Source organism: Phalaenopsis equestris, unplaced genomic scaffold, assembly GCF_001263595.1.
Source record: "Phalaenopsis equestris unplaced genomic scaffold, ASM126359v1 Scaffold000024, whole genome shotgun sequence".
NCBI classification, from domain to species: domain Eukaryota; kingdom Viridiplantae; phylum Streptophyta; class Magnoliopsida; order Asparagales; family Orchidaceae; genus Phalaenopsis; species Phalaenopsis equestris.
Window position 1 is genome coordinate 861,669 of NW_018164466.1, and position 27,083 is coordinate 888,751.

Consider the following 27,083-nt stretch of genomic DNA (forward strand, 5'->3'; position numbering starts at 1 on the left):
GCGTCGTGATCGAGCGATACAAGGCGTCGAACAGACAGGCGAAGCAGAGGATCGAGCGACAAGAGCAGATCGCACCGAGCATCGAATAGTTCAACGAGATCGAACAGAGCCAAGGATTCAGATCCTATGTGGCTCTGATACCATAAAAAAATAATGTAAAAATATTAGAGGGCTTATTCTTATTGATACAAAGCAGTTCAACAAGATCGAACAGAGCCAAGGATTCAGATCCTACGTGGCTCTGATACCATAAAAAAATAATGTAGAAATATTATAGGGCTTATTCTTATTGATACAAAGAGGGGTATAAATACCCATTACAGGACTTATTGGTAAGGAAAACAATAAAAACAGAATACAGTAGATAAAAAAAGAAATAATAACAAATATAATAGATAGCTAATCTCTCTAATTAATAAGACAAAATAAATAGAGATTCCTAAGATCCCTTATATAATTTATAACCCTCTAAATATAGAGTTATAATAAATATGAAATATAATCATCATTATTTGTGATACCTTTCAACAATCATATATCCAAAAGGGGACAAAAATGATTATGCGAAGCAGTTAGCTTTTAAAACCTATTTAATGCTCCACCAAAAAATGCTTTGTTTGCAATAAAACCACTCATTGAACAAAATAATTACTTCAAAACCACCGATTAAATGGGATTCAAAACAAATAGAAGATGGAGCATCTTAAATCTTTGAATAATATAAGATAAAATATCAGAGAGAAAATAGTTTACTATTGTAACATAAAAAAAAAATGGAAGTAGTTCAGCCAGAAGCACCCCATTAAAAGTAACTTTCAGTGAAACAAAGTGTCGCATGAAAGATCCAGCTAAAATCGATCAAACAGCCAAAGCATAATTGAATAAGATACAATCTCACAATATTGCACTCTTAAACATGACAACAGTAAGTATATGATACAAATGAAAATCATAAAATAATGGCATGACAAGCAAGAACCACGAATGGGTATAAAAAAAAATGGTGGCAAACCTCATTAGAAGGTCTCAAGCAGCTTCTCCTTCCTGGAACTTCTGAAGCATGTCACAGTAAGGCTTCTGGTGCTGGAAACCCCAGTGCTGCCGCTGTAACTCAAGCCGACAGTTCTGTGCAAGCAGACCAACATATTCCCTCTCAATGCGGGTCTCCAATGCAATCCTTGCAGAACTTTGATAAGGGTAATCTTGCTCAAACTTTGCAGATTTCACATAAAAGGGTGCACCCTTTGATGTCAAAACCTTGTGCTCGTATGGGTAGGACCGGCTGAATGTATAAAGAGGATCGGAGGAGGGAAGGAAGTTGAACAGTAGCAGTACAATGATAGGCAGGATCTGTATGAGAGCACGCAAGTCAAAACTACGAGAACCTTGCACCCCATGGCCACCATTCCCACCCATGCCACCAGTTCTAAACTGAAACGCACCAAAAGAGGTGGTTGCCGGATGCCTCCCACCAAAGAAGAAGTTCCTAAAAATCTCATCCGCATCAACATCAGCATCATAGAAACCATTAAAGCCATATTCATGAGAATGATGGCGCCTCCTCACAGGAGCAGGATCATCCGTCCCAGAAACATCATAACTTTTCCTGCTTTCTTCATTGCTAAGGCACTGGAAAGCTTTAGAAACAACCTTAAACGCTTCCTCCGCACCAGGCGCTTTATTCTTATCCGGGTGAACCTTCAAGGAAAGCTTCCGATATGCCTTGCGCACATCTTCCACGGTGCAGCTCCGCTCTAGTCCCAAAATCTCGTAGTAATCCTTCTTCTTTTTAATCTGCCTGACAATCGCGATCTGTTCCTCCGTATAAGCTGCCGATGACCCATTATCGGAAGGCATCGACGACCTAACCCTAGACCTTAAATTGGCAGAAGATGAAACAGCCGGTGCGGCTTTTTCCAGTCTTTTTTGGGATTCGTTACTAGTAGCATCGCCGGCATCATCAGCAAAGCCTGCCGCAGCTCCGCTAGCAGAGGAGACGAGATCGTCGATGGCGAGGGTAGGATCTAAACGACGCGCTTTAATAAGGAATTTGATTGCGCGAGACTTATCACCCAAATCCAGAGCTTCCTTCCCGATCCGCAAGCATTTCCGCGCTTCATCTTTGTTCCCATCCATCACTAGATAAAAGAAAAAACTTAAGATTTTTATTTTGCAAGCCGACAATCACTAGTGACGAATTCATCTGTCATTGAACAAGAAAATACAACAAGTAATCGCAAATCGCAAAATAAAGAAGAAACTTATTTCAAACGATCGCATAAAATAAAGAAGAAACTTAAAGAACTGATTCAAACGATCAATCTATACGAAGAATTAGAGCAAAAGCAAAAACTGGAAAAGTGATTTTAAGAGGAATTGAATCTCACCAAAAAAAAAAAAACGAAGCGCAGTATCTCAGCCTCTTCCTTCCGCCGTGAAGGTTCTGGATTAGGTAGATCCAGCTATCAAATTAGAACTGATCTCCCCAAATAACCAGAGGAAGAAGGAGGACCAGAGTCTCCGAGGGTTCGAAAATGAAGAAGACGGGGTGGCTCCGGAAAGATGAAGGAATTTTTCAGACAGGAAGCACGTCACCAGAAGTACAATCGACCGTCAAATCTTTGTTGCGGTAAATTTTAGGGCAATCCTGACCGTTAGTTCTCCAGCAATCCGAAGGCTAGAAATTATTCTATATGTTTATTAAAAAAAAATAAAAATGGAAAAATTTACGTACCTGCAACATAAGTTCTTACCTAATTATATATGTAAGCTACAAAATTAGATATTTTTATATTTATGATGTTTTGTGTTATAAATTTATGAATCAAAATGTATATATCAATTTTATAAATTTAATAATTATGACATTTTATGTAATATTAAAATTTATAAGTATTATGTATGTAAATATGAAAATTTCGGAGTTAGATATGTAAATAGGGGTGTAAACGAGCGGAACACAAACGAGCCTCGTTAAAACATAAAATTGTTTGTATTGGACTTGTTTATATTTTAAACATAAAAAATTTGTTCATGTTCAGCTCGTTTGCTTAACAAACCAAACATGAGTTGTTCGTGAACCAAAAACCATTTTGACAACTTTAGTCATGCATGCAGCCGTTAGAGGTGTACAAGAGCCGAGCTTGAGTGAGTCAATACTCGGCTTGTTAAAAAATATTATTGTTCGTGCTCGGCTCGTTTATATATCGAGCTCAAAGAATTTGTTTGTGTTTGGCTCGCTTGCTTATCGAGTCGGACACGAGATATTCACGAATAATGAGCTATTTTGACAATCTGAATTACACGGCCGTGGGATGGTAAGAGTAGAGCGAGATTTAAATATTATTATTTATATTAAAATATTCATTTAAATAGAATTTAATATATTTTTATTTGAACAAAACTTTGTTCTTATTTTGCTCATTTATATGTCGAGTGCAAAAAAAAATGTTCTTGTTCGGCTCATTTGCTTAGCAAATGAATCAAACACGAGCTACTAAATGAGTCGAATACGGGATGTTTGCGAACAATGAGTCATTTTGATAGCCCAATATGTAAATACATAAGCTCACTCACTAGCAGTAATGAAGTTATTGCCAATTTTGGATGCTAGCATTGATGTTTGCGTAACTATCTTTTGCCTAGTTCCTTGCTTGCATAATAAGCAAGCAAGTATTTCCGCTCTCTCTCTCCTTGTCAATTTGTCTCTCTCTATCTCTTTCTTCCAACTAACCCTATCTTTTGCCTAGTTCCTTGCTTGCATAACAAGCAAGCAAGTATTTCCGCTCTCTCTCCTTGTCTATTTGTCTCTCTCTATCTCTTTCTTCCAACTAACCCTATCTAATGTTGGATTTCAAATTTAGATGGGAATGGAATTCAATGAATTCCTAGCATTAGGAAGCCATTGCTCTGTCTTCAATTCTCAACAGAAATTCACAAAAGGCGAGACTCTATGATGATGTGCTATCAATGAAGGCACATCCATGAGAGCTATTGATGCAAGCCCTGCTAGAGGAGGCTAACTTGTTATGTACTCAATCAATGTTTAGACTAGAGATCGGAAATTCAAAGAAGGCGAGACTCTTTGATGATGTGCTATCGATGAAGACATCCATGAGAGCTATTGATGCAAGCCTTGCTAGAGGAGGTTTACTTGTTATGTACTCAATCAATGTTTAGACTAGAGAAAGGATGATATGGATGTAATGGATTGCCCTTGGTTTTTCATGTAGTCACTGTTTGAAATTATAGTTTATATGATAAGTATGTGGGGATTTTTCATCAAGAGGTAAAGCACTTCTCAGGATTGGAATTTGAGGATTTTGGTTCAATTCGAGTCTAATCAAGCCCAGATCAAGTCAAAACACATTTGAATGCTTCAGATCGTTCATTTATTGGTCCAATGAACTCCAAATTTAACATATTTATAATCGAATCACGAGACTCGACCAGAAGAATCCAACGAGCTTAACTTTACTTAATTATGAGGTCAATAAAGCACTCAAATCATTGAGAAACCATATATGACCAAGAGTGACCGGTATAGGCTATCTGACCAGGTGGTTGAAAGTTATTCTTCAAATGACCAAAATGTCATTCACTCAGAGGCTATAAGTAGGCCCTCTCTCCACTTGTGAAGAGGAGCTGAATTGAACACCTGACGATTACTCCCACCCATTGTAATCGTCAACCACCTTCGACTATCACTCATCGGCCGTCGCCAACCACCATCAGCCGCCCCTACTCAACTCTGTCAACAAAATCTACTAGCTAATGATGTATCGTGAATACAATGTAACAATGTATCCTAAATATAGTGTAATGAAGTATCTCAAATACAGTGCAACGAATAACGTCGTATTGAAGTTCTGATGATAACTTCTGACCTTCATAGCCCACAACCATCGTTGACCACGACCTACCATCTATCATCAACAACCACTGGTCTCCCTTGCTCTCCCTTGTCGGCAAACTCTGATAGTTAATGATGTATGCATCGTAATAACATGTCTCGAATACAGTGTAATAAAGTATACTAAATACAATGAAAGGAATAACACTAAATGAAAGTTTCGGTGATAACCTCTAACCACCATCAACTACTACTGCCCACAAGCCACAGTCGACCATTATCGATTGCCCCTGTCGTCGCCATCCATGAACTTCACTCATTAATGTTGTATCACAAATACAATATAACAATGTATCTCAAATATGACACCATGAAATAATGTCACATTGAAGTCCCGGAGATAATTTTTGGCCCATGTAGTCATCGATCACTGTCAACCATCTCCCACAGGTCGCCATCAACCGCCGCCCACCATCCGCTGCCGACCACCGCCAGGTGTCCTTGCTTGCCAGTATTGGTGAACTCTGCTACTAACGATGTATTTTAAATACAATGTAATATGGTATAATGAATAATATCATATTAAAGATCTGACAATAACTCGTTGTGATAACGCTACTAAGGATTGTCATATTCAGAATACAACAAATTTCTTTTAAAGACATGATGTTTTTAATATGTCATATATTGTTAAGTATTGTCTCTGACAAAAAATAACAGACGTGAGAGAAGGGTAACGACCACCAACAAGTGTAACACCAACTACAACCTATGTGATCAATTACTACAATTGCTTTCAATTATGCTTTATGTGGTCAACTATTACTACTACAGCTTCAACCTACAACATATGTAGCTAATCGCCACTACAGCTACCAATCACGACATATTTAGCTAAGTATTATTGCAGCTACTAAATACAGTATATGTGGCTAATTACTATTATAGTTTCTCATTATGACTTATATGACCACCTACAATCTATATTGATAACTGCTACTATAGCTACCATATATTGTCTATGTGACCAACAATGACCTATGTGGCTAATTACTACTGTTTCTTCGAACTATGGCCTTTGGAGTCAACTGTTGCTCTTGTAGCTACCAATTTTGACTTATGTGGTCAGTTACTACTACAGCTCCCCACTACAACTTATATGGTCGACTAGCGCTATAGCAGCCACTAATTATAGTCTTTATGATAAAATAGACTTTGTAGCAATCAACTACGATCTTTGTTACCCACTGTCACTATTATAGATAAGAATTATATTTTCTGTTACTCATTACGGCTATTAAAGCTAGATGATTACTGTAAATTTATGATCATCGACACTATAATGTTGTCTTCTTTAATTTAGTAGAACTCTAGACATACGTACATATAATTATATAGTGTATTACTTTGAATGGGATAGGCTGCTTGGTTATTACCCTTTCCGAGATTTTTTCAAGTAAGAAATTGCGTTCTCTTCTCATGCTACTTTTCAATTACATATGTGTGTATTGCATCTTCATGTAATTTTAAGATGTTAACTTATCACTCTACTTTCATGAATCTTCCAACGTGTGATATTTGTGATTTAACATTTTTGGGAAGAGAAGTTTTTAAATCTCTTAAATTTTGTGAATGGCGGGATTTAACAAAATTTTGATTTAATTTCAACAATTGTGTTGTCAAGTGCCATACTCTTAAGATTAAAATCATGTTATTTTAATAATTAATGATGGGAAAATAAATCGAGTCTAGTCGGGCACGAGCTTGCTCATGCTGAAGGTCAAGCTCATTTGTCTGAACTCTATTTGAGCTTGGCTCAAGCTTAATTTGAGTTTTTAGAACAATGTTTCAGCTCAACTTTGTTTATGAAAATGATGCATTACAGAAAAACAACTAAAATCGGTGGGAAAACCGATTGTTGCATGTCAGTTAAAAATTTTAAAAAAAATATTGATAACTTAGCGATGGTTATTAAAGTGAACTTTGATGGCTTTCCGACTTAATAAAACGTAGCTTTGAAGTTACGAACTTTTCTGGTTGTTTTTGAAAAGCCACTGATATATCATACCTTCGGTTCATGCCAACTCATAAACTAAAGTGATAAGGTCGTTGAAAATTCAAGAAGTTGGTTTTATTTTGAGAAGAAAATTAATTTTAAGTGAGAAAATAAAAGCTTGGTGTTTAAGTCATTTCCTAAATAATAAAACTTAAAGTCCTTAATGGAATTCTCAAATATTATAGTTAAGAAAAAGTTATGTGATTTTGGGTTGTTAGACAGATAATTAATCGACTTAAAGTTCTTTTAAGTAATTAACATTTTTTAATCACACTGGATTATGTGTTTTGAAATCTGCTTAGGCTTAGGAAGAAGTGAATTATAGAAAGACTAGATTATTAGAGATTAATAAAAATCCAAACCTAAGATGATATTTGCACATTTTTTATTATGAATTATGTAGTCCTATTAGAGAATCAAAAAGTTCTATATGGGAGATACAAAATTCATTTCAACAAATCCAAGTTTAGATATGAGAGCACTTGAAGGCAAGTTATAGATAAATTAGGGAGAATTTATATGAAGAAAAAATGTGATATTTTTCATTATTAATTCTATGTTTTATTTAATATTTATGATAATTTTATGCTTGTTAAAGGTGTATTTATTGTGTATTACATGTTAAAAGTGATTAGGCAACTTAAAAAACTAAAGAGATGAATAAGACTTTAGAATGCCAAAGTCACAAGATGTAATCATTAAAGCATCAAAGGGTGCTAATTAGCATCAAAGGGGTGTCAGGCACTAGTGCCCCCACTCTAGTCTGATGTACCCTCGCACCAAAGGTTAAAGAGGGTGGCACCCTCACACCAGTCTGCGACATTCGATGCCCTAACATGTAGTAAACCAAGTTTGGAAGGCTTTGATGTTGATTTTCAGTCTTAACTATACAAGAACTTGAAAGGAACCTTATAAATCACTTTTGGTTGTGGAGGTTTTTTCCTAGTTAGAAAAGTCCTCTCTTTTTTGTGACATGAGATTTTCTCCTTAGGTTTTGTTAGGCGAAAGCCACTAGGAATTTTTTGTGAGAGTTTGGAGAGGGAGAGACTTCAGTGCATGTACATGGGAGATTCTTAGAGTTTATTGTAAGAAGAGGATCTCAATTTACTTTAAGAAGAGATCAACTCTAATTTAAGTTTCTGTATATATTTTACATTATTTGTATTTTTGAATTCAATGAAGTTTTTCATGTTTTCTTCTATCATATAAAGTAGCTAAACTATTTTCATGCTCATGTGATTATGGCCTGTGCTTGAATCAATATTTTCTCCATGACTTTTCTAAAATGTTTTATGTACTTTATGTGGTTCATATTGATGTGTTAATCCTTTGATCACAATTTATTTATAATTTAGTCAATTATAAAAGCAGCTTGTGATCCAGGACTTCTAACTGCAAATTATAAAAACAAGTAGGTTAACATGCACATATTCACCCAGTGAAGTTGACATATTATCAGTAAAAGATTGTAACCTTGATAGGGGACTAGAGGATTTCTGAGAAACTTTAAATGGTAAAGCCACCTTAATTATAATACAAGTTTTCAATGCTTCTTATGGTCTGTACATAGACTAGAGAGGATCGTTTTGTAGTTGTCAATACATAGTGATACTTGGACAATGTTTTCAATGCTTCTTATGGTCTATACATAGTGATAGTTATCAGTAAAAGATTACAAGTTTTCAATGCTTCTTATGGTCTATACATAGACTAGAGAGGATCGTTTTGTAGTTGTCAACAATAACGTGGATATGTCATATAAAAACTTTGAGGATCAACATATTCCGAGTCACAATAGTATGATATTTATCTTCTCTCAAAAATTCAAAAACAATTTTGTTTTAATTCCACAATTTTAGAAACTTTAAACTTTTTACAAATCTAAAATACTTAATATTAGAATTAGGGTTTAGTAAACTAGAACTTCACTTGTTAGGAAATCTGTGTAGCTTTGTTGTGAGATCGACACAGACTCAAATTTTTTACATTACTTAAGCACATGTATACTTGTGTGATTTCAAGCTGCTTCATGGCAGTTTCTAGGATCATTAATATAAAATAACATAATTTAATTTTTAAAAATTAAAATAGATAATTTTTTATAGGTATGTATGCACACCACAATTAGTGGAGTTTAGTGATACTTGGACAATGAATGTTCTAAATATATGACTATAAAAAATTAAATTTGTACCATTAAAAATCATGGACAATGAAAAATAAACGTTGGTGATAATACAATTAATAATATAAGTATTGGCAATGTTATGAAGAGGAATTCTCTTACAATTAAAAATTCCTCTAGTAGATGATTTACAATATATTTTGATAGAGATTTGAAATTGAATTTTTAACTTCATAGTGTTTGCTTAAATTAAGAACAAAAAAACATTTTACAATTTATTATCATTACTATTATTATTATTATTATTATTATTATTATTATTAAAATCCATGACCTCGCAAGCAACCTCCAAAATATAACATGCAGATGGCACATTTTAGACACTTCGCACGAGAAAAACAAGAGCTCCCAAAATGACTATTTTCCATCACCAATGGTACAAAATACAAACTTGCAGCACACAATCATGGCAACAATCAAATAAAATATTAAATAAAAAAAAAAGAAAACTAAATTTCTACATGACTTCAGCAATCTACGATCAATATCAGCATTTAAAAACATTCTACAGCTAAAGTTTACACAACAATGCAAGCATACTTGCGGAAGAAATAGGCAACAAGAAGCAAAAAAAAAAAAAAAGAAGAAAAAGAAATAATGGTGGTTAAAGAGACCACACCTGATATACAGCTCGCCAAAATTAGTGTGGTTATAGAAACAATCAATAATAACTAGCAGCATAGTATGGCTGCGCAGCTGCTGCTGGTTGTTGTGGAAATCCTGCCACAGATGCTGTTGCTGCTGTAGCTGGGACGGCATAGGTTTGCTGCGGATATGCCTGGACAAGTTCCTCGCACATTAGAAAGAGAGAACAGCACAAAAGCAGCACCATGATTCTAGATATGTTCTTCATAAAACATACGAAAATAACTTGTCAGAAAAGAAAATCTTGTAAAAATTAAGAATATGTAAAAAAGTGGGATTAAGGAATGTATTGGAAGAAAATGTTCACCTCCACTCCTCCCAATACATGACACCCAAATATCCACACTTCAAATCGCAACTCCTACACTCCTCCACGCCCTTCCGAAACCTATTCACAAAACTCTCCACCTCCACCACTTTATAATACTCTGCTGCCGCTACCGCCTTCCCCATCTCACTCACATCTCACTGTCGGCGCACACATTTCAATCTTCATTCTATCTCGCAAGCTAAACTGTGGCTCTGAACACCCCACACATCTCCTCGGCAAGGACGCCCACTGCGCCGTGGGCTGACAGACGGAGGCAACAGTTTTCCCAGCTGAGATTGCCGAAGAAGATGGCTAATATGTGTTGCCATCTATTGCCCAGGCCCGAACCTTCCCCATCAGCGTGCCATCAGCATTTTGAGCTTATTGAGCCACAAGTTTGAGCTCAAAGCTCGTTCCCGTTTACAGTCACTTCTATTTCCATAAAGAAGTGCTATATTTGGGTTTTAGATATATTTTGGGTGCTTTCTTTATATATACTAAACTTTAAGTGCCAAATATGTAAATCCCAATGTTTATGAAGCTATGCATGTAGATACCTCAAAAATTATATCAGGAAAAGCATTCAATTAAGAAATTTAGATCTCATTTTAATACAAAGAAATGACTTCCCTCAAAATTAGGAAGTTCCAATTCTTAGCTTACGTGTGTGGGTGTGTGCGCGCGCGCACGCGTGTGTTAGTAGCACCAAATGGCATGCACTATTTATGTCAATCAAAGGCAATGATACATGATATGTACTATATTATTTTTTAGAGTTTAGCACCTAAAATTAATATTTATATAATTTTTTTTTAATATATCAAAAAGATAAACTCATCCACAACTCCAATCCATGGCTCGTCTACAAAGTAACCTGTCTTTTATAGAGGTTCAAGACAGCCAACCAAGCTTGTGCGTCAGCTCGAACTCAATCCATTAACGAGCTTGCATTTTGAGCTTATTGAGCCACAAGTTTGAGCTCAAGCTCAAATTCAAGCTTATATAAATAATTATTAACATGAGCTTCATCTAAATTTGATTTGGAATTGCTTATAGGCTTGTTAAGTTCCCTGACTAAAAATAATGAATCGAGTTCGTTTGATTGATAAGAATGCTGTGCTCTTTTCCCGTCTATGCTAATTCTTTGTCCAAATACTTCTAGAATCACTCAAACTTACTCTTATTCTTCATAAATTTCAAAACTATCATTTACCCCTAGTCTTGAAATCATAAGCAGTAACATAGCAAAACGAATTACATCTAAATAAGAAACCTAAAGCCTACCAAAAGAAAATGAGTAATGTCCAGGCAGCACAACTAGCCGGATTACATAAGTAGATGAAGCTAACTAAATTAGAATTGACATCTCAAAGAAAAAGAATGATGTTCTATCTATTCATGCTACTTCTCTAATTTTGGATGTGGTTCAGGTTACAAACTAAAAACTTTAACAGCAATCATACAAATTCTGCTGAAAATTATAAGCTTACGAAAATTCACCTCATGCTCAAAATAAGTTTGAAAAATTGCAATTCTGCAAATTGAACTCAAATTTAGAACTTGATATGAAACAATGTATAGCATTAAAAGAATTATCAACTAAAACATTCTTAAAATCACTACAGTCATCAAAATCATTGTTTTACCATTATTTTAAGTATCTTCCTCGACATTTATGCACAAATTACTAGTAATCAGTTTCTTGAGTCTTAAAACATGTCTCCATAAAACCTCAGACTAATTGTAGATGCAATTGATTTCCCTTCAGCATTCTTATTAACTGTTACTATCGAATTGCTTATAGGTTCCCTGACTAAAAATAATGAATCGGGTTCGTTTGATTGATAAGAATGCTGTGCTCTTTTCCCGTCTATGCTATTTCTTTTTCCAAATTTATTCTTCATAAATTTCAAAACTATCATTTACCCCTAGTCTTGAAATCATAAGCAGTAACATAGCAAAACGAATTACATCTAAATAAGAAACCTAAAGCCTACCAAAAGAAAATGAGTAATGTCCAGGCAGCACAACTAGCCGGATTACATAAGTAGATGAAGCTAACTAAATTAGAATTGACATCTCAAAGAAAAAGAATGATGTTCTATCTATTCATGCTACTTCTCTAATTTTGGATGTGGTTCAGGTTACAAACTAAAAACTTTAACAGCAATCATACAAATTCTGCTGAAAATTATAAGCTTACGAAAATTCACCTCATGCTCAAAATAAGTTTGAAAAATTGCAATTCTGCAAATTGAACTCAAATTTAGAACTTGATATGAAACAATGTATAGCATTAAAAGAATTATCAACTAAAACATTCTTAAAATCACTACAGTCATCGTCAAAATCATTGTTTTACCATTATTTTAAGTATCTTCCTCGACATTTATGTACAAATTACTAGTAATCAGTTTCCTGAGTCTTAAAACATGTCGCCATAAAACCTCAGACTAATTGTAGATGCAATTAATTTCCCTTCAGCATTCTTATTAACTGTTACTATCGATAGAAACAATAGGTGCAACAAACAAAATATGACAATTTTTTTATGAAATAATGCACATGTTGAACAATTAGTAATCAACCCAGGTAAACTTTTATCATTTTTTTCAAATTCTAAGAAGTGCCCAAATGTGATGAGATATCATCTCTCATTTGACATCAGGTTTAGAATTAAACCTAAAAGTTTAACTAGCTTTTCAAATTTGTTAAAACTTTTAGAAACAATTTTAAAAGTTCTCAACAGTTCCAAGTTTATAATATAGCTTTAGCTTGCCTAGCTAATTTCATATTTGCAAATTTTACTCAGCATTATATGAATGTCATTCAAAGAAGTTACCTAAATCTAGTGCCCTGTTAGCGAAACTAAAGAAAAATTTTACCACCATAGGTAAACGCTATAACATTTCTTATTTATAACCACATTTGTACATGGTGAATAGAGGACCGAAGCACAAAGGTCCCACAAAACCATAAAGCATAATATATAGCGCAATACACATTATTTTAAATATGATGTAATGTGCAAAATTATGAATAAAAATGCAAATATGAAAGACAATTAAATTAAAACATAAGGCATCATAATAATAAAATAAAAAGTGTTGTTTAAGTGCACATTTCACAACCACATAAAATAAAAAATATTACATTTATTTTGCAAGTTAATTTTGTTTATATTGAAATTAATCTAGTCATCTAAGGAATGCTCATCATCAGAAGCAAAGAAAAAAAAAACTCATTTAAATTATCAACATCATCATTATTTACCAAATCACAAACATCTTCATCAGCTTTATAATAATTGTGGTTAATTACAACATTGTTAAAAGCTTATATGAAGACCCCTTCTCGTCATCCTTAGTAGGGGTCAGCTTCATAATAATTGTGTTCAATTACAACAATGTTAAAAGCCAATATGAAGATCCCTTCTTGTCATCCTTAGTAGGGGTGTAAATGAGCCGAACACAAGTGAGCCCAGGCTCAGCTCGTGTTCGACTCGTTTATATTTCAAGCTCAAAAAGTGTGTTCGTGTTCGACTCGTTTGCTCAGCGAGACGAACACGAGATGTTCACGAACAAAGAGTCGTTTTGACAACCTTAATCACGTAATCATAAGATATCAAGGGTTGGGGCAAGATTTTAAAATTATTGTTTAAATTAAAACAACATTTGAATCTAATTTAATAATTTTAATTATATTTTCTTAATTAATACTTTTAATTGATTATAATTCTTTGTAGCCTTGTAATCAATTAATTTTTTTAAAAATACTACTCATCAATATATATATATATATATATATATATATAATTGATGAATAGTATTTCTAGCCAAAACGAGCCGAACACGAGCTTCTTAACGAGCCGAACACGAGTTGCTCGCGAACAACGAGCCATTTTGACAGCTCATGAGCACCATTTCATATCAATATTTCCTCAATAATAACTAATTCATTATATTCATGTGATCCATTATCCAATTTTAATGTTAATCACTCATTAGCATCAACAATATCATTTAATGAGATATGATCAATATAATCATATCTACAAACCAAAGCGTTATTATGTTTTACATAAACTAAATCTTTCAGGTGACCATGATCCATCATGCTTCTTTTGTTCTGAAGTCGCAATTAAAAAATATTAAAACTATTAAATTATAAAACTCAATATAAAAATAAATACATAATTTTATTTTGAACTGATATGTTCAAATATACTTGAATTGTGTTCACACTTAGATGAACTATAAATTAAGATGGCACTTTAATCACAAAACAGGGTACAGCTCTCTAGCTATACACTAGCCACAAATAAGGTAAAAGAATTCAAGAACATTATTATTTAAATAATAAAAGATTATTTAATACAAATTATAATTTTATTAAAACTAAACTACCTAGTGCCCAAGTGATAGTCATAAAGCTAGAGAAATACAAAAAAAAAAAAATACACACCTAGTGTATACACTCAACTTATTATTAATTTATCCTCTTCATTGACATCCTCAAAATTAGAAAAAGTCATCTTAGATGGTTTGGTCACATTAAACGTCGACCATATGATGATCCGATTAGGAGAACAGATGTTTTAGATTCGACTTATGTTAAGACTTATGTTAAGAAAGGCAGAGGTAGACCTAGGAAGACTTGGGTTTATTGTATAAAATATAATCTTGATTTACTACAACTAAATGAAAATATGACACTAAATAGGACGCAATGGAGATAAATGATTCATGTAGCCGACCCCACGTAGTGAGATTAAGGCTTTGTTGTTGTTGTATTGGCATCCTTAGCAAACCATCCAATGCATGCATATAATCAATCAGCTATTGCTTCTTTTTTACATTATTATAGTTACTGAAAAAATATTAGAATTTAAGAAATATGTAACTGTATGCAAAGGATGATGGAGTTGCATTTCTTTTCTATTAATACTTTCAAAAATTTATTCGTAGTTATCAAGACTAGTACAACTTACAATAAATTCATCTTTTGCACTATCTATCATGATCCATATGAACTATCAAACATTTTTCTCCATCAATCAATCTAGGACATTCAACAAAGGGCCACCTAAAAAAAATTTTTTTGCTTCAAGATGATCTGATATGCTTGCTTTGCCTTCTTTCAAATAATGATCCAACACAAAATCCTTACATATAAATATTAACACAAATACTTTACATATAAATATTTTCTTCAAATGCATTTGTGGCAAATGAAAACATTGTAATTTCAAGAAGGCAACAGCAAAGCGAGTATCGGTAAACTTGACTATGATCTTTAATTTATACATCTACTCATTAAATCAAGCAACTATGGTCATCAATAAATGAAACTACACAATTCCACCACATTTTCTAAACATCGCCTTAGACTTTGAATCTTGAGGATATCTTCCATTATTAAGCCTAAACAATGAGCAATATGAGAAATTTAATATAAGTATGATATTTATATATCAATAACTTCTCTATAATAATAACATGCCAAATCAAAAAAGTATAAAACTTGAACCAAATGGAAGTATGTAGTGAGTCATTAATCTGCAAGAACAATCTCACAAATATTATCAATAACACAACATGTTCAGTTTTCTTGATAGACTTAATAATTAGAAAATATTTATTGCATTTTTTAAATAAGAACTAGCATCATCAACAACTTGACTATTTTCTTTTTCATTATGAGATGTCCAACTATCAGCCATAAAAGAACAATTAGGTTCAAGACTATACTTTATAGTGATGCAACAATTGTTCTTTGTGTCCTATCCCTTCCTTCAAATAAAGAACCTGCACCCATAATAACTATATGATCTCATCCCTAGTCCAATGTGTCTAAATGCTTTCACTACTGAAAGAAAGCTATCATACTTACCAGCATTAAAGGAATGACGGCGTCATTACATCCAATAACAAAATACTTGGACCATTCTTTCTTCATCTCCAACCTAATAATTTCCATCTCTCTCTCTCTCTCTCTTTTTTTTTTTTTTTGGCTTCATCGCTTTAACAGAATTTGTAGAAAAAAAAAAGTATCCATCGATCCTTAAAACCTTAATTCTTTAAGCATAAAAATTGTTGAACTTTGACTAGATGCTTTTGATTTTATCATATTGTATCTTTTTTATGGCATGCCACATAAAATATCGCCATCCAGCATTATATAGAAGTCAACATTTTCATCAATATTAACATGTAAAACTTCATTAATTTAGTCATTTAACTCTTATCTTCATTAAAGACACTTAAGTTTAATCTTTTATATGTTGAGGGTAATTAGTGGAACTTTTAGCATTCTTAAAGCCCCCAACCAAATTATTTTTGAAATGACCAATTCCTTTTGCCATTTCACCATGAAAAATATGTCTAGCAATTGTATCATTTTCTTTCTCCAAGAGTAAACATTCTTTCTAATACTTAATAGTGATAGAGATAGCTATAAATACCAAAATGTGCTCACTAAAAATTTATCAACAAAATACAATTTAGAAATTGCAAATTTGAGATAAAAGGTGAGAAAGAATATCTTCATTAAAGCATTGCCAAGTCCTTATCCTTGGTCATTTGATAAGGCTTGCAGGGTTGAAGGAACTAGATTTGCAAGTGGAAAAGTAAGGTTTGTGGGTTGAATGATGAAGGCATACGAGTTTAATGGATGATGCTTGCGGGATTGGCACGAGGTGCGTGGTCAAGAGAGTGAGAGTCAAGTGGATGAATGACGCAGAGAGATATGAGGCTGACTAGACTTGCATCTTGCAGCGCAATTCACGTGATGCCCTATAGCCGAACACGATCAAGCGGGAAAAGATGAAAGCCAAGCAGAACCTTAATTAATCTAACAAAATTAAAAGGTACATAATAAATAATATAATTTTAAGTTTGTAAAAATATGTAAATGAAAATAGCATGTGTTGTAGAGGCTATGTATAATGCTCTATTGCCCATGCATAATGCAAATAGTGTGCACTAATTGAACCCTTGTGTTGTGCTACAAAAAAGGTGCAAAGGGAGCGCCACTCAAAGTTATGTGCTATAACATGGGTCATTTTGTACTAGACATCATTTAGCCAGAAACTTGGTTTCTTTATACACAAATTAACACATAAAAGAATAATAAATAATCAAATAAATTTGAAAAATGTGGGTGCACGTGTAGCGTGTAAGCATGTGTGTTATTGTATGTGTGCTTGTGAGTGTGTAATCCCAAAAAATCTCATATCCTATTATATATGTGAGCAGCAATAATAATAGTAAATAGCAGCTAAATCACATTATCATAATCACTAGTAGTAGAAAAACCATACAAAAATGCAACAGTAAAAACCAATCCAACGTATTGTCATAAAGCAAAAAATGTTTCATTACAGCGAAAATGTTTTACAGATCATGCAGTCAAACCTCACACTTGTATCAAAAATCATAGACAATAGATGAACCTCGCTTTCTCATGTTCTAGATAATTTGAATAAACACGAATGTGAAAATTGTTACAACAATTATCTCATAATATCCTCAATTTGACTTGAGACGAAAAGAGTAGACGGGAAAGTAAAAAAAAAAATAGAGTAGAGCTTTACATGAAAAAGCCAACCAAGCTTCACTCGTTAACGAAATTCAAATAAATTGGGTCCACATTGCTTGGGTGGCTCAATCAAGCAATCATACACTTACCAAACAATAGAGTATATTACACTCCCACTTTTATCGGATCAACAGGGTAAAGTGGACCCAAATTTCAAGGGAATAGAAACTTTTTATATAAAACAATTTTGTGCTTAAAAAAAGTAATATATAAATAATATAAAGACAGGAGAAAAGATTTCTTAAGACAGATAGAATTATGCGCATGAATAGAATAGGATCTTAAATATTAAGTTATTAAAAAGAAATGAAAATTATATTTCAAAAAATTATCAAATCATGCCTTAGTGGTAAAGATCTTGGAATTTATTAAATTGAAAAAACACAAACAAAGAAATAATAAAATGTTTTATATATAATATAAAAAAAAGTTGAAGAAAATTAATCATTAAAACATATGGATAAATGTAAAGTTTTAAATCCAACGGATGCTAGTTATGTTAGTAGTAAAGATCTTGGAAGTTATTGCCAAGTTCCGGAGATCAAATTCTTCTTTACGTCGAATTGACACTTCGCTTCGCCATTCAAATTTTTCAAAGATCTTTAAATCAAAATAAGATACCTATTAAGATTTGATGTAGGATTTGAATAGAAATACACATCTAATCAAACAATTTCTATAAACAGAATACCAAGAGATTTACAATGAAATTTATTTTTGGTCAGAGAAAATAGCTAAATAATCTTCCACTACAATCTTCCAAATGTGTGCACAAAACCTCCCCACCGTAATGAAAATCAGAAACAAAAGAAGCATGTTTTCTCACTTTCTAGACAAATGCTTCAAGAACAAGTAAAGCACACACCATCACTTCTAAAAATCTGTTCCAAATCATTCATAATCTCATACCTTCGGTTGTCTAAATATTTTGATGTGGAGAAGAAAAAAAATAAACAGTGACACAGCAGTAAACATGAGCACAACCTGACATTTGCACCACTAATTTAAAATGCATCAACTATTTAATTGCCATAAATCTCATCAACGCTATAACCATATCCAATAAATCCATTAACAGACAAGTCAGATGAACCATAGAAATTAAAAGGTTCAATAAACTAGTCCTCAAATTTGCAGAATGGAACATAAGTGTTACCTGAGCTGGATAACTTGGAGCATAGGTAACATGTGTAGTACCCTGAGCTATCGAAGTAGGCATCTGAGGCTGGCCATAGCTCGCATAACTGTACGCACCATATCCGGCCTGAAACAGTTTGATGGTGAGAGAAAAATTTTACATACAAAGAATTAATGGGTAGTTCAAACTTTTTATCACCTTTGAATATTTATCAAAAACACTTTAAAATCCAAAATTAAATGAAAAACCGGCATAAAATGCAGCAGAAAAAGTGCAACGTTACAAAAATTTATAATAAGGCTAGCCGCATAAAATCAAGTTCACACTAACTATTATAAAAAATTATTGAATATTGTGTCCGTATCATTAGAGGTCACTTAAAAGCAAGTCAGGTAGATTGCACAGTAATCAGCATATATGATAAACCACGAACAATTTAAAAGGATTAAACGAGCTGCAAACTCAAAAAAAAAAAAAAACATATAACTTGTGCTAAAGAAACCAAAATAGTCTGCCTTCAAAAAGGCAATTGTTGGAAAAAAACCATTCATGCCAAAAATAAATAAATAAATCAAATCAAGATCTCATTAACTCGTGCCAAGAAAGAAAAGTAAAAAATCCCATGGATCCATGCCAAGGAAATAAAGAATTTGCTTGAGCTTTAAAAGCATATTTTGGAATCCATGGATTTCAAATCTGAATTTTAAATAATTTTCCTACTTTTGTTTCTTTTTTTTCTTTTTGGTGCAATCTATATATCATCTTGTATATCATAATTTGAATGGCTAAAAAAGACTGTTGATAATCTCCACCTGGTGCAAATTTTCAAATATTTTGGCATTTTCACGTGCCTAAACCTCCATCGCCGTCTACACTTAAGCAAGCCCTAGCAAACTCATCTCAAGTTATGCTTTTGCCCTTCATCATCATTGCTCAAAGATTCATGCACTTCAACGAGATGCTGACCCACGGCAATATGAAATTACCTCCAGGCCATGAAAATCATAAAATTCAATGAGATGCTGACCCACGACAATATGAAATTACCTCCAGGCCATGAAAATCATAAAAATTTTGCAGACCTTTATCACTGCCATGTTATTCACCAATTTCTCCTGATTGTTTCAACCGCTAAAATCATCATCAATTTATCACCTCTACTAATCAACTTAAGCTCAAAGCCAAGCTCTAGTCTTGATATGCTCTAGCTATAATCCTCCTGAGACAAATCCTGCTAGAGCTTTCTTTTCTTCTTGATGAGTCAATTAATCTTTAGTATTGCAGGTGATATAACTCTTAACCGAAAAGAGCTTGTAGCAATGTAACAAAGAAGCTACAACTAAGAAGAATAAATACAACAACAACAAGCCTTTATACCACTAAGTGGGGTCGTCTACATGAATCTTTTTTTTTCTCCATTATGTCCTATTTTTCATTTAATTATAATAAATTAAGATCATTTTTTATACAACATACCCAAATCTTTTTAGATAAACCTCTACCTTCTTAAAATAAAGTCGAATCTAAAGAATCTACTCTCCTAATCTAATCATCAGATGGTTGATGCTTAATGTGGCAATCCTGATAACACTCTCTAATCTTGTCTGGCACTGGAGCTACACCCTTCCTTTCATGGATACATTCGTTTCGCATTTTGTCTCTAAGTGTCAAATCCCTCATCCAACTAAGAAGATTAAATAACAAAACAAAAATAACTGCTCATAAAAATCAAGAATGCCTACACAACAAGGAAGAAGATGCAAACAATGAAAAGAACACTAGGAACATAGAAAGCAGCATCCCTTAAGAATAAAAGAGAAGGAATACATAAGTCTTTATCTCATCTGATATAGCAAACCAAAGACAATGAAAGGTGAGAAAGAGGACTCGACAATGTGGAAAATAGTAATGATCAACTTAATGGAAATATCATAGAAAAGAGATCTTCTTATGCATGCATTAACACTCTCAAGTAAGCCTCCACTTTTTTTATTATATTTCTCAAAAAAGTATTTGGCCAACTCTTACGTAACTGACTCCGATTCTATAAACTATAAGATCCTCAACTCTCAATATTTCAACTCTTATTTCTCAAGGAAACTATTTTTACAATTGCAGAGCTAGGTGATATTCATGCCTCTTTTCTAACCCTTGAAATTTTCCATCTTACAAAATTGTAAGTTCACAAGTTTCAATTCAAAAGTTACATAAGAGCTAAGATATTATGTAAATCAATTTTCCTAAACTTTTAGGATGAAAATTCAAAGACAGATTTGACTTGCTATGGAAAAGGACATGTTTTGTCACTTCAAAACATTGAATGTCCCCTCTAGTATTCCTATGTGGTCAAGTTAGGGTCTGTTTGGGGCAACTGTAGCTTATCCAGCTTATCCAGATAAACTACTAATCCTGATAAGCTGCTGATCAACGGCTGATTACGGATAAGTTGTCTGAATGTTTGGTTTGTGCGTTTAAAAAACAGCTGATTCTGAATAAATGATCATTCTGCGCCTGATTTGGATAAATTATTTAATTGTTTGGTTTGTATTTTGAAAACAGCTGATTTGCAGATTTTTTTATGTAAATGAACAATCTGGCACGCAAAAATTGTAATAACCCAATGGGCGAGGGACAACCATTGTTATACCAAGCACGCAAAAATTGTAATGTTGATAAAAAATCTTAACCCAATGGGCGAGGGACAACCATTGTTATACCAACATCAACTAGTTTTCAAGTATTCAATGAATGACATAACCAATAATCTGCATAACTTATAAGAAACGATTAAATAGTGCTCTTAGCACCCTCCCTCATAATGGAACAAATCATAGTAAGTCAGTTTATTAGTTCTCACATTTCTAAATTACCCCCCTTAACTAATAGTGGGGATATTAAGGGAAACTGAAATAGATGAAGCCAAACAAATATAGATAATATTTCATAAACATGTGCATTTATAGCTGATATACCATAAGATCATCAATTCAAAGCAATGTTAACTTTTATGTCGAATAATATTTCATAAACATTTGCGAGTAGGACCCTCGGCTACGAGATGCGAACGAACCCTCGGCTACAAGCAGGGCACTGGCGTAATAATGCGAAAGAAACGCGGCCCGCAAGGATCATCCCGCGGGTCGCATGTTTCAGAAATACAAAACTTTGTTTTTAGACAATCTGGCGAAATGCTCGAACCAAACAATACGACAGTATTTTCAAAACACCGCCCGCAGTTATAAACTGCCCCAAATAGGCCCTTAATCCCAAAATATTACATTTCTTAAACTTAAACCCTTTACTATACCAAAATGAGCATAATTGGTCCTTTGAGGACTAGAATGAAATCAACTTTGTATAGTCAAGAAACTAAATTTTGAATAATTTTTATCTTATGGCCCTTTGGGATCAAGTTTGTATGGTTAAAAGATTAAGGGTATGTTTGGGGCAGCTTGTGCGTTTCAGGATAAGCAGCTTATTCTGAAATGCGGCCCGCGGGTCAACCTGCGGCATGCGATTAGTGTAAAAAACTCAAACGCAGCTGACAGCATTTTCAAAAACGCGCAAATCAAACGGTTAGGCGGCGTTTTTAAAAATGCTGCCGCACTTATAAGCTGCCCCAAACAGGCCCTAAATTGGGAAAATGTAATAAGGGACCAAATTACTGTCATTGAATAATTGAGAGAGGTTTTAGCTTTTTCTCAATCTTCAAAATAAAATAGCATTTGTTTTCAACACTTTCTATGCAATCATCAATCCTTTTAAAATATAAATATTATGTTTCCTACTTTGTTCAAAGGTTTAATATCTCTAATTTTCATTGTAAGATATAAGAACTACAAAAATGCACTAAAATATCCTTTTTTCCTGATAACAAAACTAATCCATTTGAATTAAGCCATACCAAAATTTGGGAGCCATCAACATTTCCAAATGTTTTAGGATTTTAGCGGTTTGTTTCTCTGATTAATGATTGTATTAGAGTTACGTAGTGCTTAAACATCTAGTGTAACATTATTCTAGTTTTTTAATTAGTGACTCAAATAATGTTGGAGTCAATTAAAAATTTAGGGTTTGATAAAGACAGATTACTTCAATTATTTTTAACCCCTACGTTCACACAGTGCATCATTTCATGGATGAACAAGTGCTTAAACATCTAGTGTTAACATTATTCTAGTTTTTTAATTAGTGACTCAAATCATGTTGGAGTCGATTAAAAATTTAGGGTTTGATAAAGACAGATTACTTCAATTATTTTTAACCCCTACGTTCACACAGTGCATCATTTCATGAATGAACAAGTGTACATACACAACAAAAAAATGAGATTGTAAAAAGAACAAGAAGACCACTAATATCACTCAAATCAGTATAGTTTAAAGGGAATCCTCTTGAAAGATTCGGAGGAAAAGCTATCCTCCATGCAACCAACATGATAAATAAACTACTTTGTAAAACCTTTAATGGTCTAATACCAGAATATTTGGATGTGCCCCATTTATACATATTCACAATCAAAATAGAGGGAAAGTTTACCCTTGAGGCATTAAATGTGTTTTGGAATTAACCCCTTTTAAGAGATGTTAAACATCTGCTAATGTCACATTTGTGCAAAATAAACGCTTCATACGAGCTTACCCTTAGGGAGAGATTTCACTCAATGAATATAAAGATTATGGTCACTCTAGTTTTAGTCCTAAATAAACTCTTTTTTCCTCATTTTTTTGCAGTTAAGATGTAACGTCCCTTTTATTATCTGGGGGAGAAGAATCGTAGAGCTGGGCAGGAGAGAAGATAAAGTGAACAATCAAGCAAACAAATAACCAAAGAAAAAAACGAGCAGTTGTGACATCGAGTGGAGAGGAGAGAAAGGGAGGGGTTGATTTCAAAGAGGCAACTTGGCTCTATAAAGCGTAGTAGCCTACTTACATGGAGAATGGTGCATACGGGAGACAACAAGCGCTAACTAGGGCTTCCCGTGCTTCGATCAAAATTGAGGCAGTGTTGATGACAAGCAGTGGAGTCGGCGTCGGTGTTGTATAGAGGAAGAGGAAGCGAGGAAGATGCGCTTGTGACGTGCGAGGGCAGAGAGGATGGCGCCCGAGCAGCCCGACGCAAAGAAGCTTAAGAAAGGAAGGAGTGGAAGAGGACGATGTCGAGGAAGAAGCTCACTCGTGTGTGTGATTCAGTTCTCTAGCGCAGGGAAGCTTTATCATGCACAGTGGTAGAAACTCGTGGAAGGAAGTCGTTCGCGTGATTACCGAAGATTATAAGGTGCGTTTAACAAGTTTAATTAAAATATTTAATAAGAATTTTATACTTAATATATATATATAAGATTTTAACTCTTTCTCTAATCTTATCCATAAGAAGGATATCATTAGCGAAAAGTAAACACTAAGGTGCATCCAGTTGTAAATGTCCAGTAAAAGCATCCATAACCAAAGCAAAAAGATAAGGGCATAAAGTCGATCCCTGGCGTACTCCAACTGAAATAGAAAAATATTTGGGCAATCCTCCTTTTATTCGAACACAAGTAACAACTTTAGTATACATATCTTTAATGACTTGAATATAAGTCATATTAACATCTTTCTTCTCTAAAACTCTCAAGAAGATTTCTCTTGGAACGTTATCATAACTTATCATAAGCTTTTTTTCTAAATCAATAAAAATCATATGTAGGTTCTTTTTAGTCTCTCTATATTTCTCCATCAAATCTCTCAATAAATGTACATCCTCCACAATAGACTTGCCCGGCATGAGTCTAAAATGATTTTGAGAAATTTTTTATATGATATCATAACCTATGTTGAATTACTTCTCCCATAATGTATGACATTAATGTAATCTTCTATAATTTATACATTTTCTCGTGCATCCCGTTATTCTTAACAATGGGGACCAAAATACTCTTCCTCGCTCGTGCATCCCGTTATTCTTAAAAATGGGGACCAAAATACTCTTCCTCCACTCCTCAGGCATTATTTTTAGCTTTTAAAATAATGTTAAAGAGTTTAGTAAGCCAAGAAACTCCCAAATTTCCTCAATATTTCCACACTTCAATTGAAATATCATCAAGTTCAACTAATTTTCCACCCTTGGTTTCTTTAAAGACTCGTCAACTTCTTTTTATTAAAGCAACGGTAAAAATAAAACATTTTATCATTATTAACAATATTAAGTTCACTAAGGTCGATTGTATTTTCAAAAACTTCATTGAAAAGTTAATCAAAATGGCTCACCAATCTACATTGAATATCATTTTCAAAGAAAAACATTTTTAATTTTCATCTTTAATACACTCTAATTGAATTAAATCTTTACTTTTCTTTTATTTTTGTTTGGCTAGTTTATACATATATTTTTTACCCTCTTTAGTATCTACTTTATTATAAAGATCGCTAAAAGAAGAATTTTTAGTGTCACAAATTATTAGACTCCCTACTGGCTGCCTTATTTTTCCCAGCTCTCTAAGTTTTTACATTTAAGTCAATTTTTATAACACAACTTCTATTTTATCATTTCTTGCACATTATTATTCCATTACCAACTATTTTTATTTATAGAAATATCTCCTTTTGATTCTCCAACATAACCCACAGAATTTGTGAATCATAAAAATCATCCAGAATGGGGTTAAATTTTATGTGGGAAGGACCAATGAAATTGTATTGCAACAACAAATAAGCAATGAACATTCTGCATAGCTCTAAGTTCAATATAACCACACAAATCATATTGGGATTAAAAGACGCTTCATCAAAAAAGAATTAAACAAAGCGTAATTTTTGCATGTTTTATGCATTCTATGGAAATCAACCGGTTTTTACTAAAGAACTAGGTTGAGCAACATTTCATGAAATCATCTCCAAGATGGAAATGAAATACATGTACTCTACAGTTTGAAATGTAGCGTTAGAACCCACTGATTCTTGCTGAGAAAAAGGAAAGCAAGGTCCCATTAATTCAAGCCAAGAAACGAAATCATGATCCCACAAATCCATGCCAAGGAAATTTAGAATTTGTTTAGGCATGAAAAGCATATTAGAAATCTTTGGGGGAAAAAATGATTATGTATAAGATATTTATAATTTTTATAACTATAGGTAATTATTTTAATTTAATTTATATATTTTCTTCTTGAATCAATAATGTTGCATATTTAAACGAATTTCACAATCCACGTGAATTTTAATCTTCACTTGCTAGAATTTAAAAAATGCATATGCCATAGCCAGAAAAAATAAATTGTGAAATGTTTCGTATATCATCACAGAAATGCACTTCAAGAAATACATACCATTACCAGAAATCAGTTAACCAGTTAAAAAATTATAATCATTAACTAGCATACCTGCGATGGATACCCCGGATTCCAGGGTTGCCCTTGTGTCTGTGGATTCCCTTGGGGCCAAGAAGGAACTTTTTGTTCATAACCAACAGGCCACTGGTTTTGAGAACTAGGATATGCTCCCATGACAGATTGAGCAGGTATAGGAGCACTCTTTGCAATTTTTGCTTTCTCTGATGCTAGAAAATCATTTGCACGTCGCTTTTTTGATACCAAAACGCTTTTTTGTCGCAGGAACAGCAATGCATGCCGGTCTTCAGCCTTTTTTATTGAATGAGGGTCTCCAAAGAGATCTAGAAACTGCAATGACATCAGGAAATAAGGTAATAAAAAAGCTCCCAACAGTCAAACAAAAAACAATCAACAATATATGATTATGCAGCAGCAAAACTGTAATAAATTAAATTCATTACCAATTAGACAAGCATAAGTTACCTAGAATTTCAGCTGACACAAATTTAGAATCACGGATATTGTGCTACACAAACACGCACACACACATTGCACACACACTACAAACGCACAAAAACGCAATGTTAGATAAGCATTGATTGGAATTAGAAATAACTATGGAGTAAACAAAGACTAAATCACAGACTAACATTCACTCTTCATTTCTTTGCTTGAGCTATAGAGAATTTCAGCTGACACAAATTTAGAATCACGGATAATGTGCTACACAAACACGCACACACACATTGCACACACACTACAAACGCACAAAAACGCAATGTTAGATAAGCATTGATTGGAATTAGAAATAACTATGGAGTAAACAAAGACTAAATCACAGACTAACATTCACTCTTCATTTCTTTGCTTGAGCTATAGAGATGTCTACAAATAAAATACTAAGTTATCATTGTGTATGCTATTTGAAGTAAAATTGTTATTATCAGTAAGAAGTCCGTAGAAATAAGTGTAAAGTTAAATTACAAGGA

General features: G+C 33.4%; 2 protein-coding genes across 3 annotated transcripts in view; both read right to left on the reverse strand.

Moving 5' to 3' along the window:
* Positions 1 to 2,613, reverse strand: part of LOC110018534 (chaperone protein dnaJ 49-like) — a 16,747-nt gene extending 14,134 nt beyond the window's left edge. Inside the window, exons 1-2 of one of the 2 annotated variants that reach the window (XM_020715872.1) lie at positions 2,388 to 2,612; positions 1,013 to 2,138 (exon numbers count right to left, since the gene is read on the reverse strand). In XM_020715872.1, the coding sequence (XP_020571531.1) occupies positions 1,027 to 2,136 (1,110 nt within the window). In that variant the 5' untranslated portion in view covers positions 2,137 to 2,138; positions 2,388 to 2,612 and the 3' untranslated portion in view covers positions 1,013 to 1,026. Of the gene's footprint in view, positions 1 to 1,012; positions 2,139 to 2,387 lie in introns of both variants that reach the window. The other variant, XM_020715873.1, reaches the window with a different exon arrangement.
* A 6,891-nt stretch (positions 2,614 to 9,504) lies between these two features.
* Positions 9,505 to 27,083, reverse strand: part of LOC110018530 (pre-mRNA-processing factor 39) — a 37,409-nt gene continuing 19,830 nt past the window's right edge. The window contains exons 12-14 of the mRNA XM_020715867.1: positions 26,146 to 26,442; positions 18,804 to 18,911; positions 9,505 to 9,871 (exon numbers count right to left, since the gene is read on the reverse strand). Coding sequence (XP_020571526.1) covers positions 9,755 to 9,871; positions 18,804 to 18,911; positions 26,146 to 26,442 — 522 coding nt within the window. The 3' untranslated portion in view covers positions 9,505 to 9,754. The remainder of the gene's footprint in view (positions 9,872 to 18,803; positions 18,912 to 26,145; positions 26,443 to 27,083) is intronic.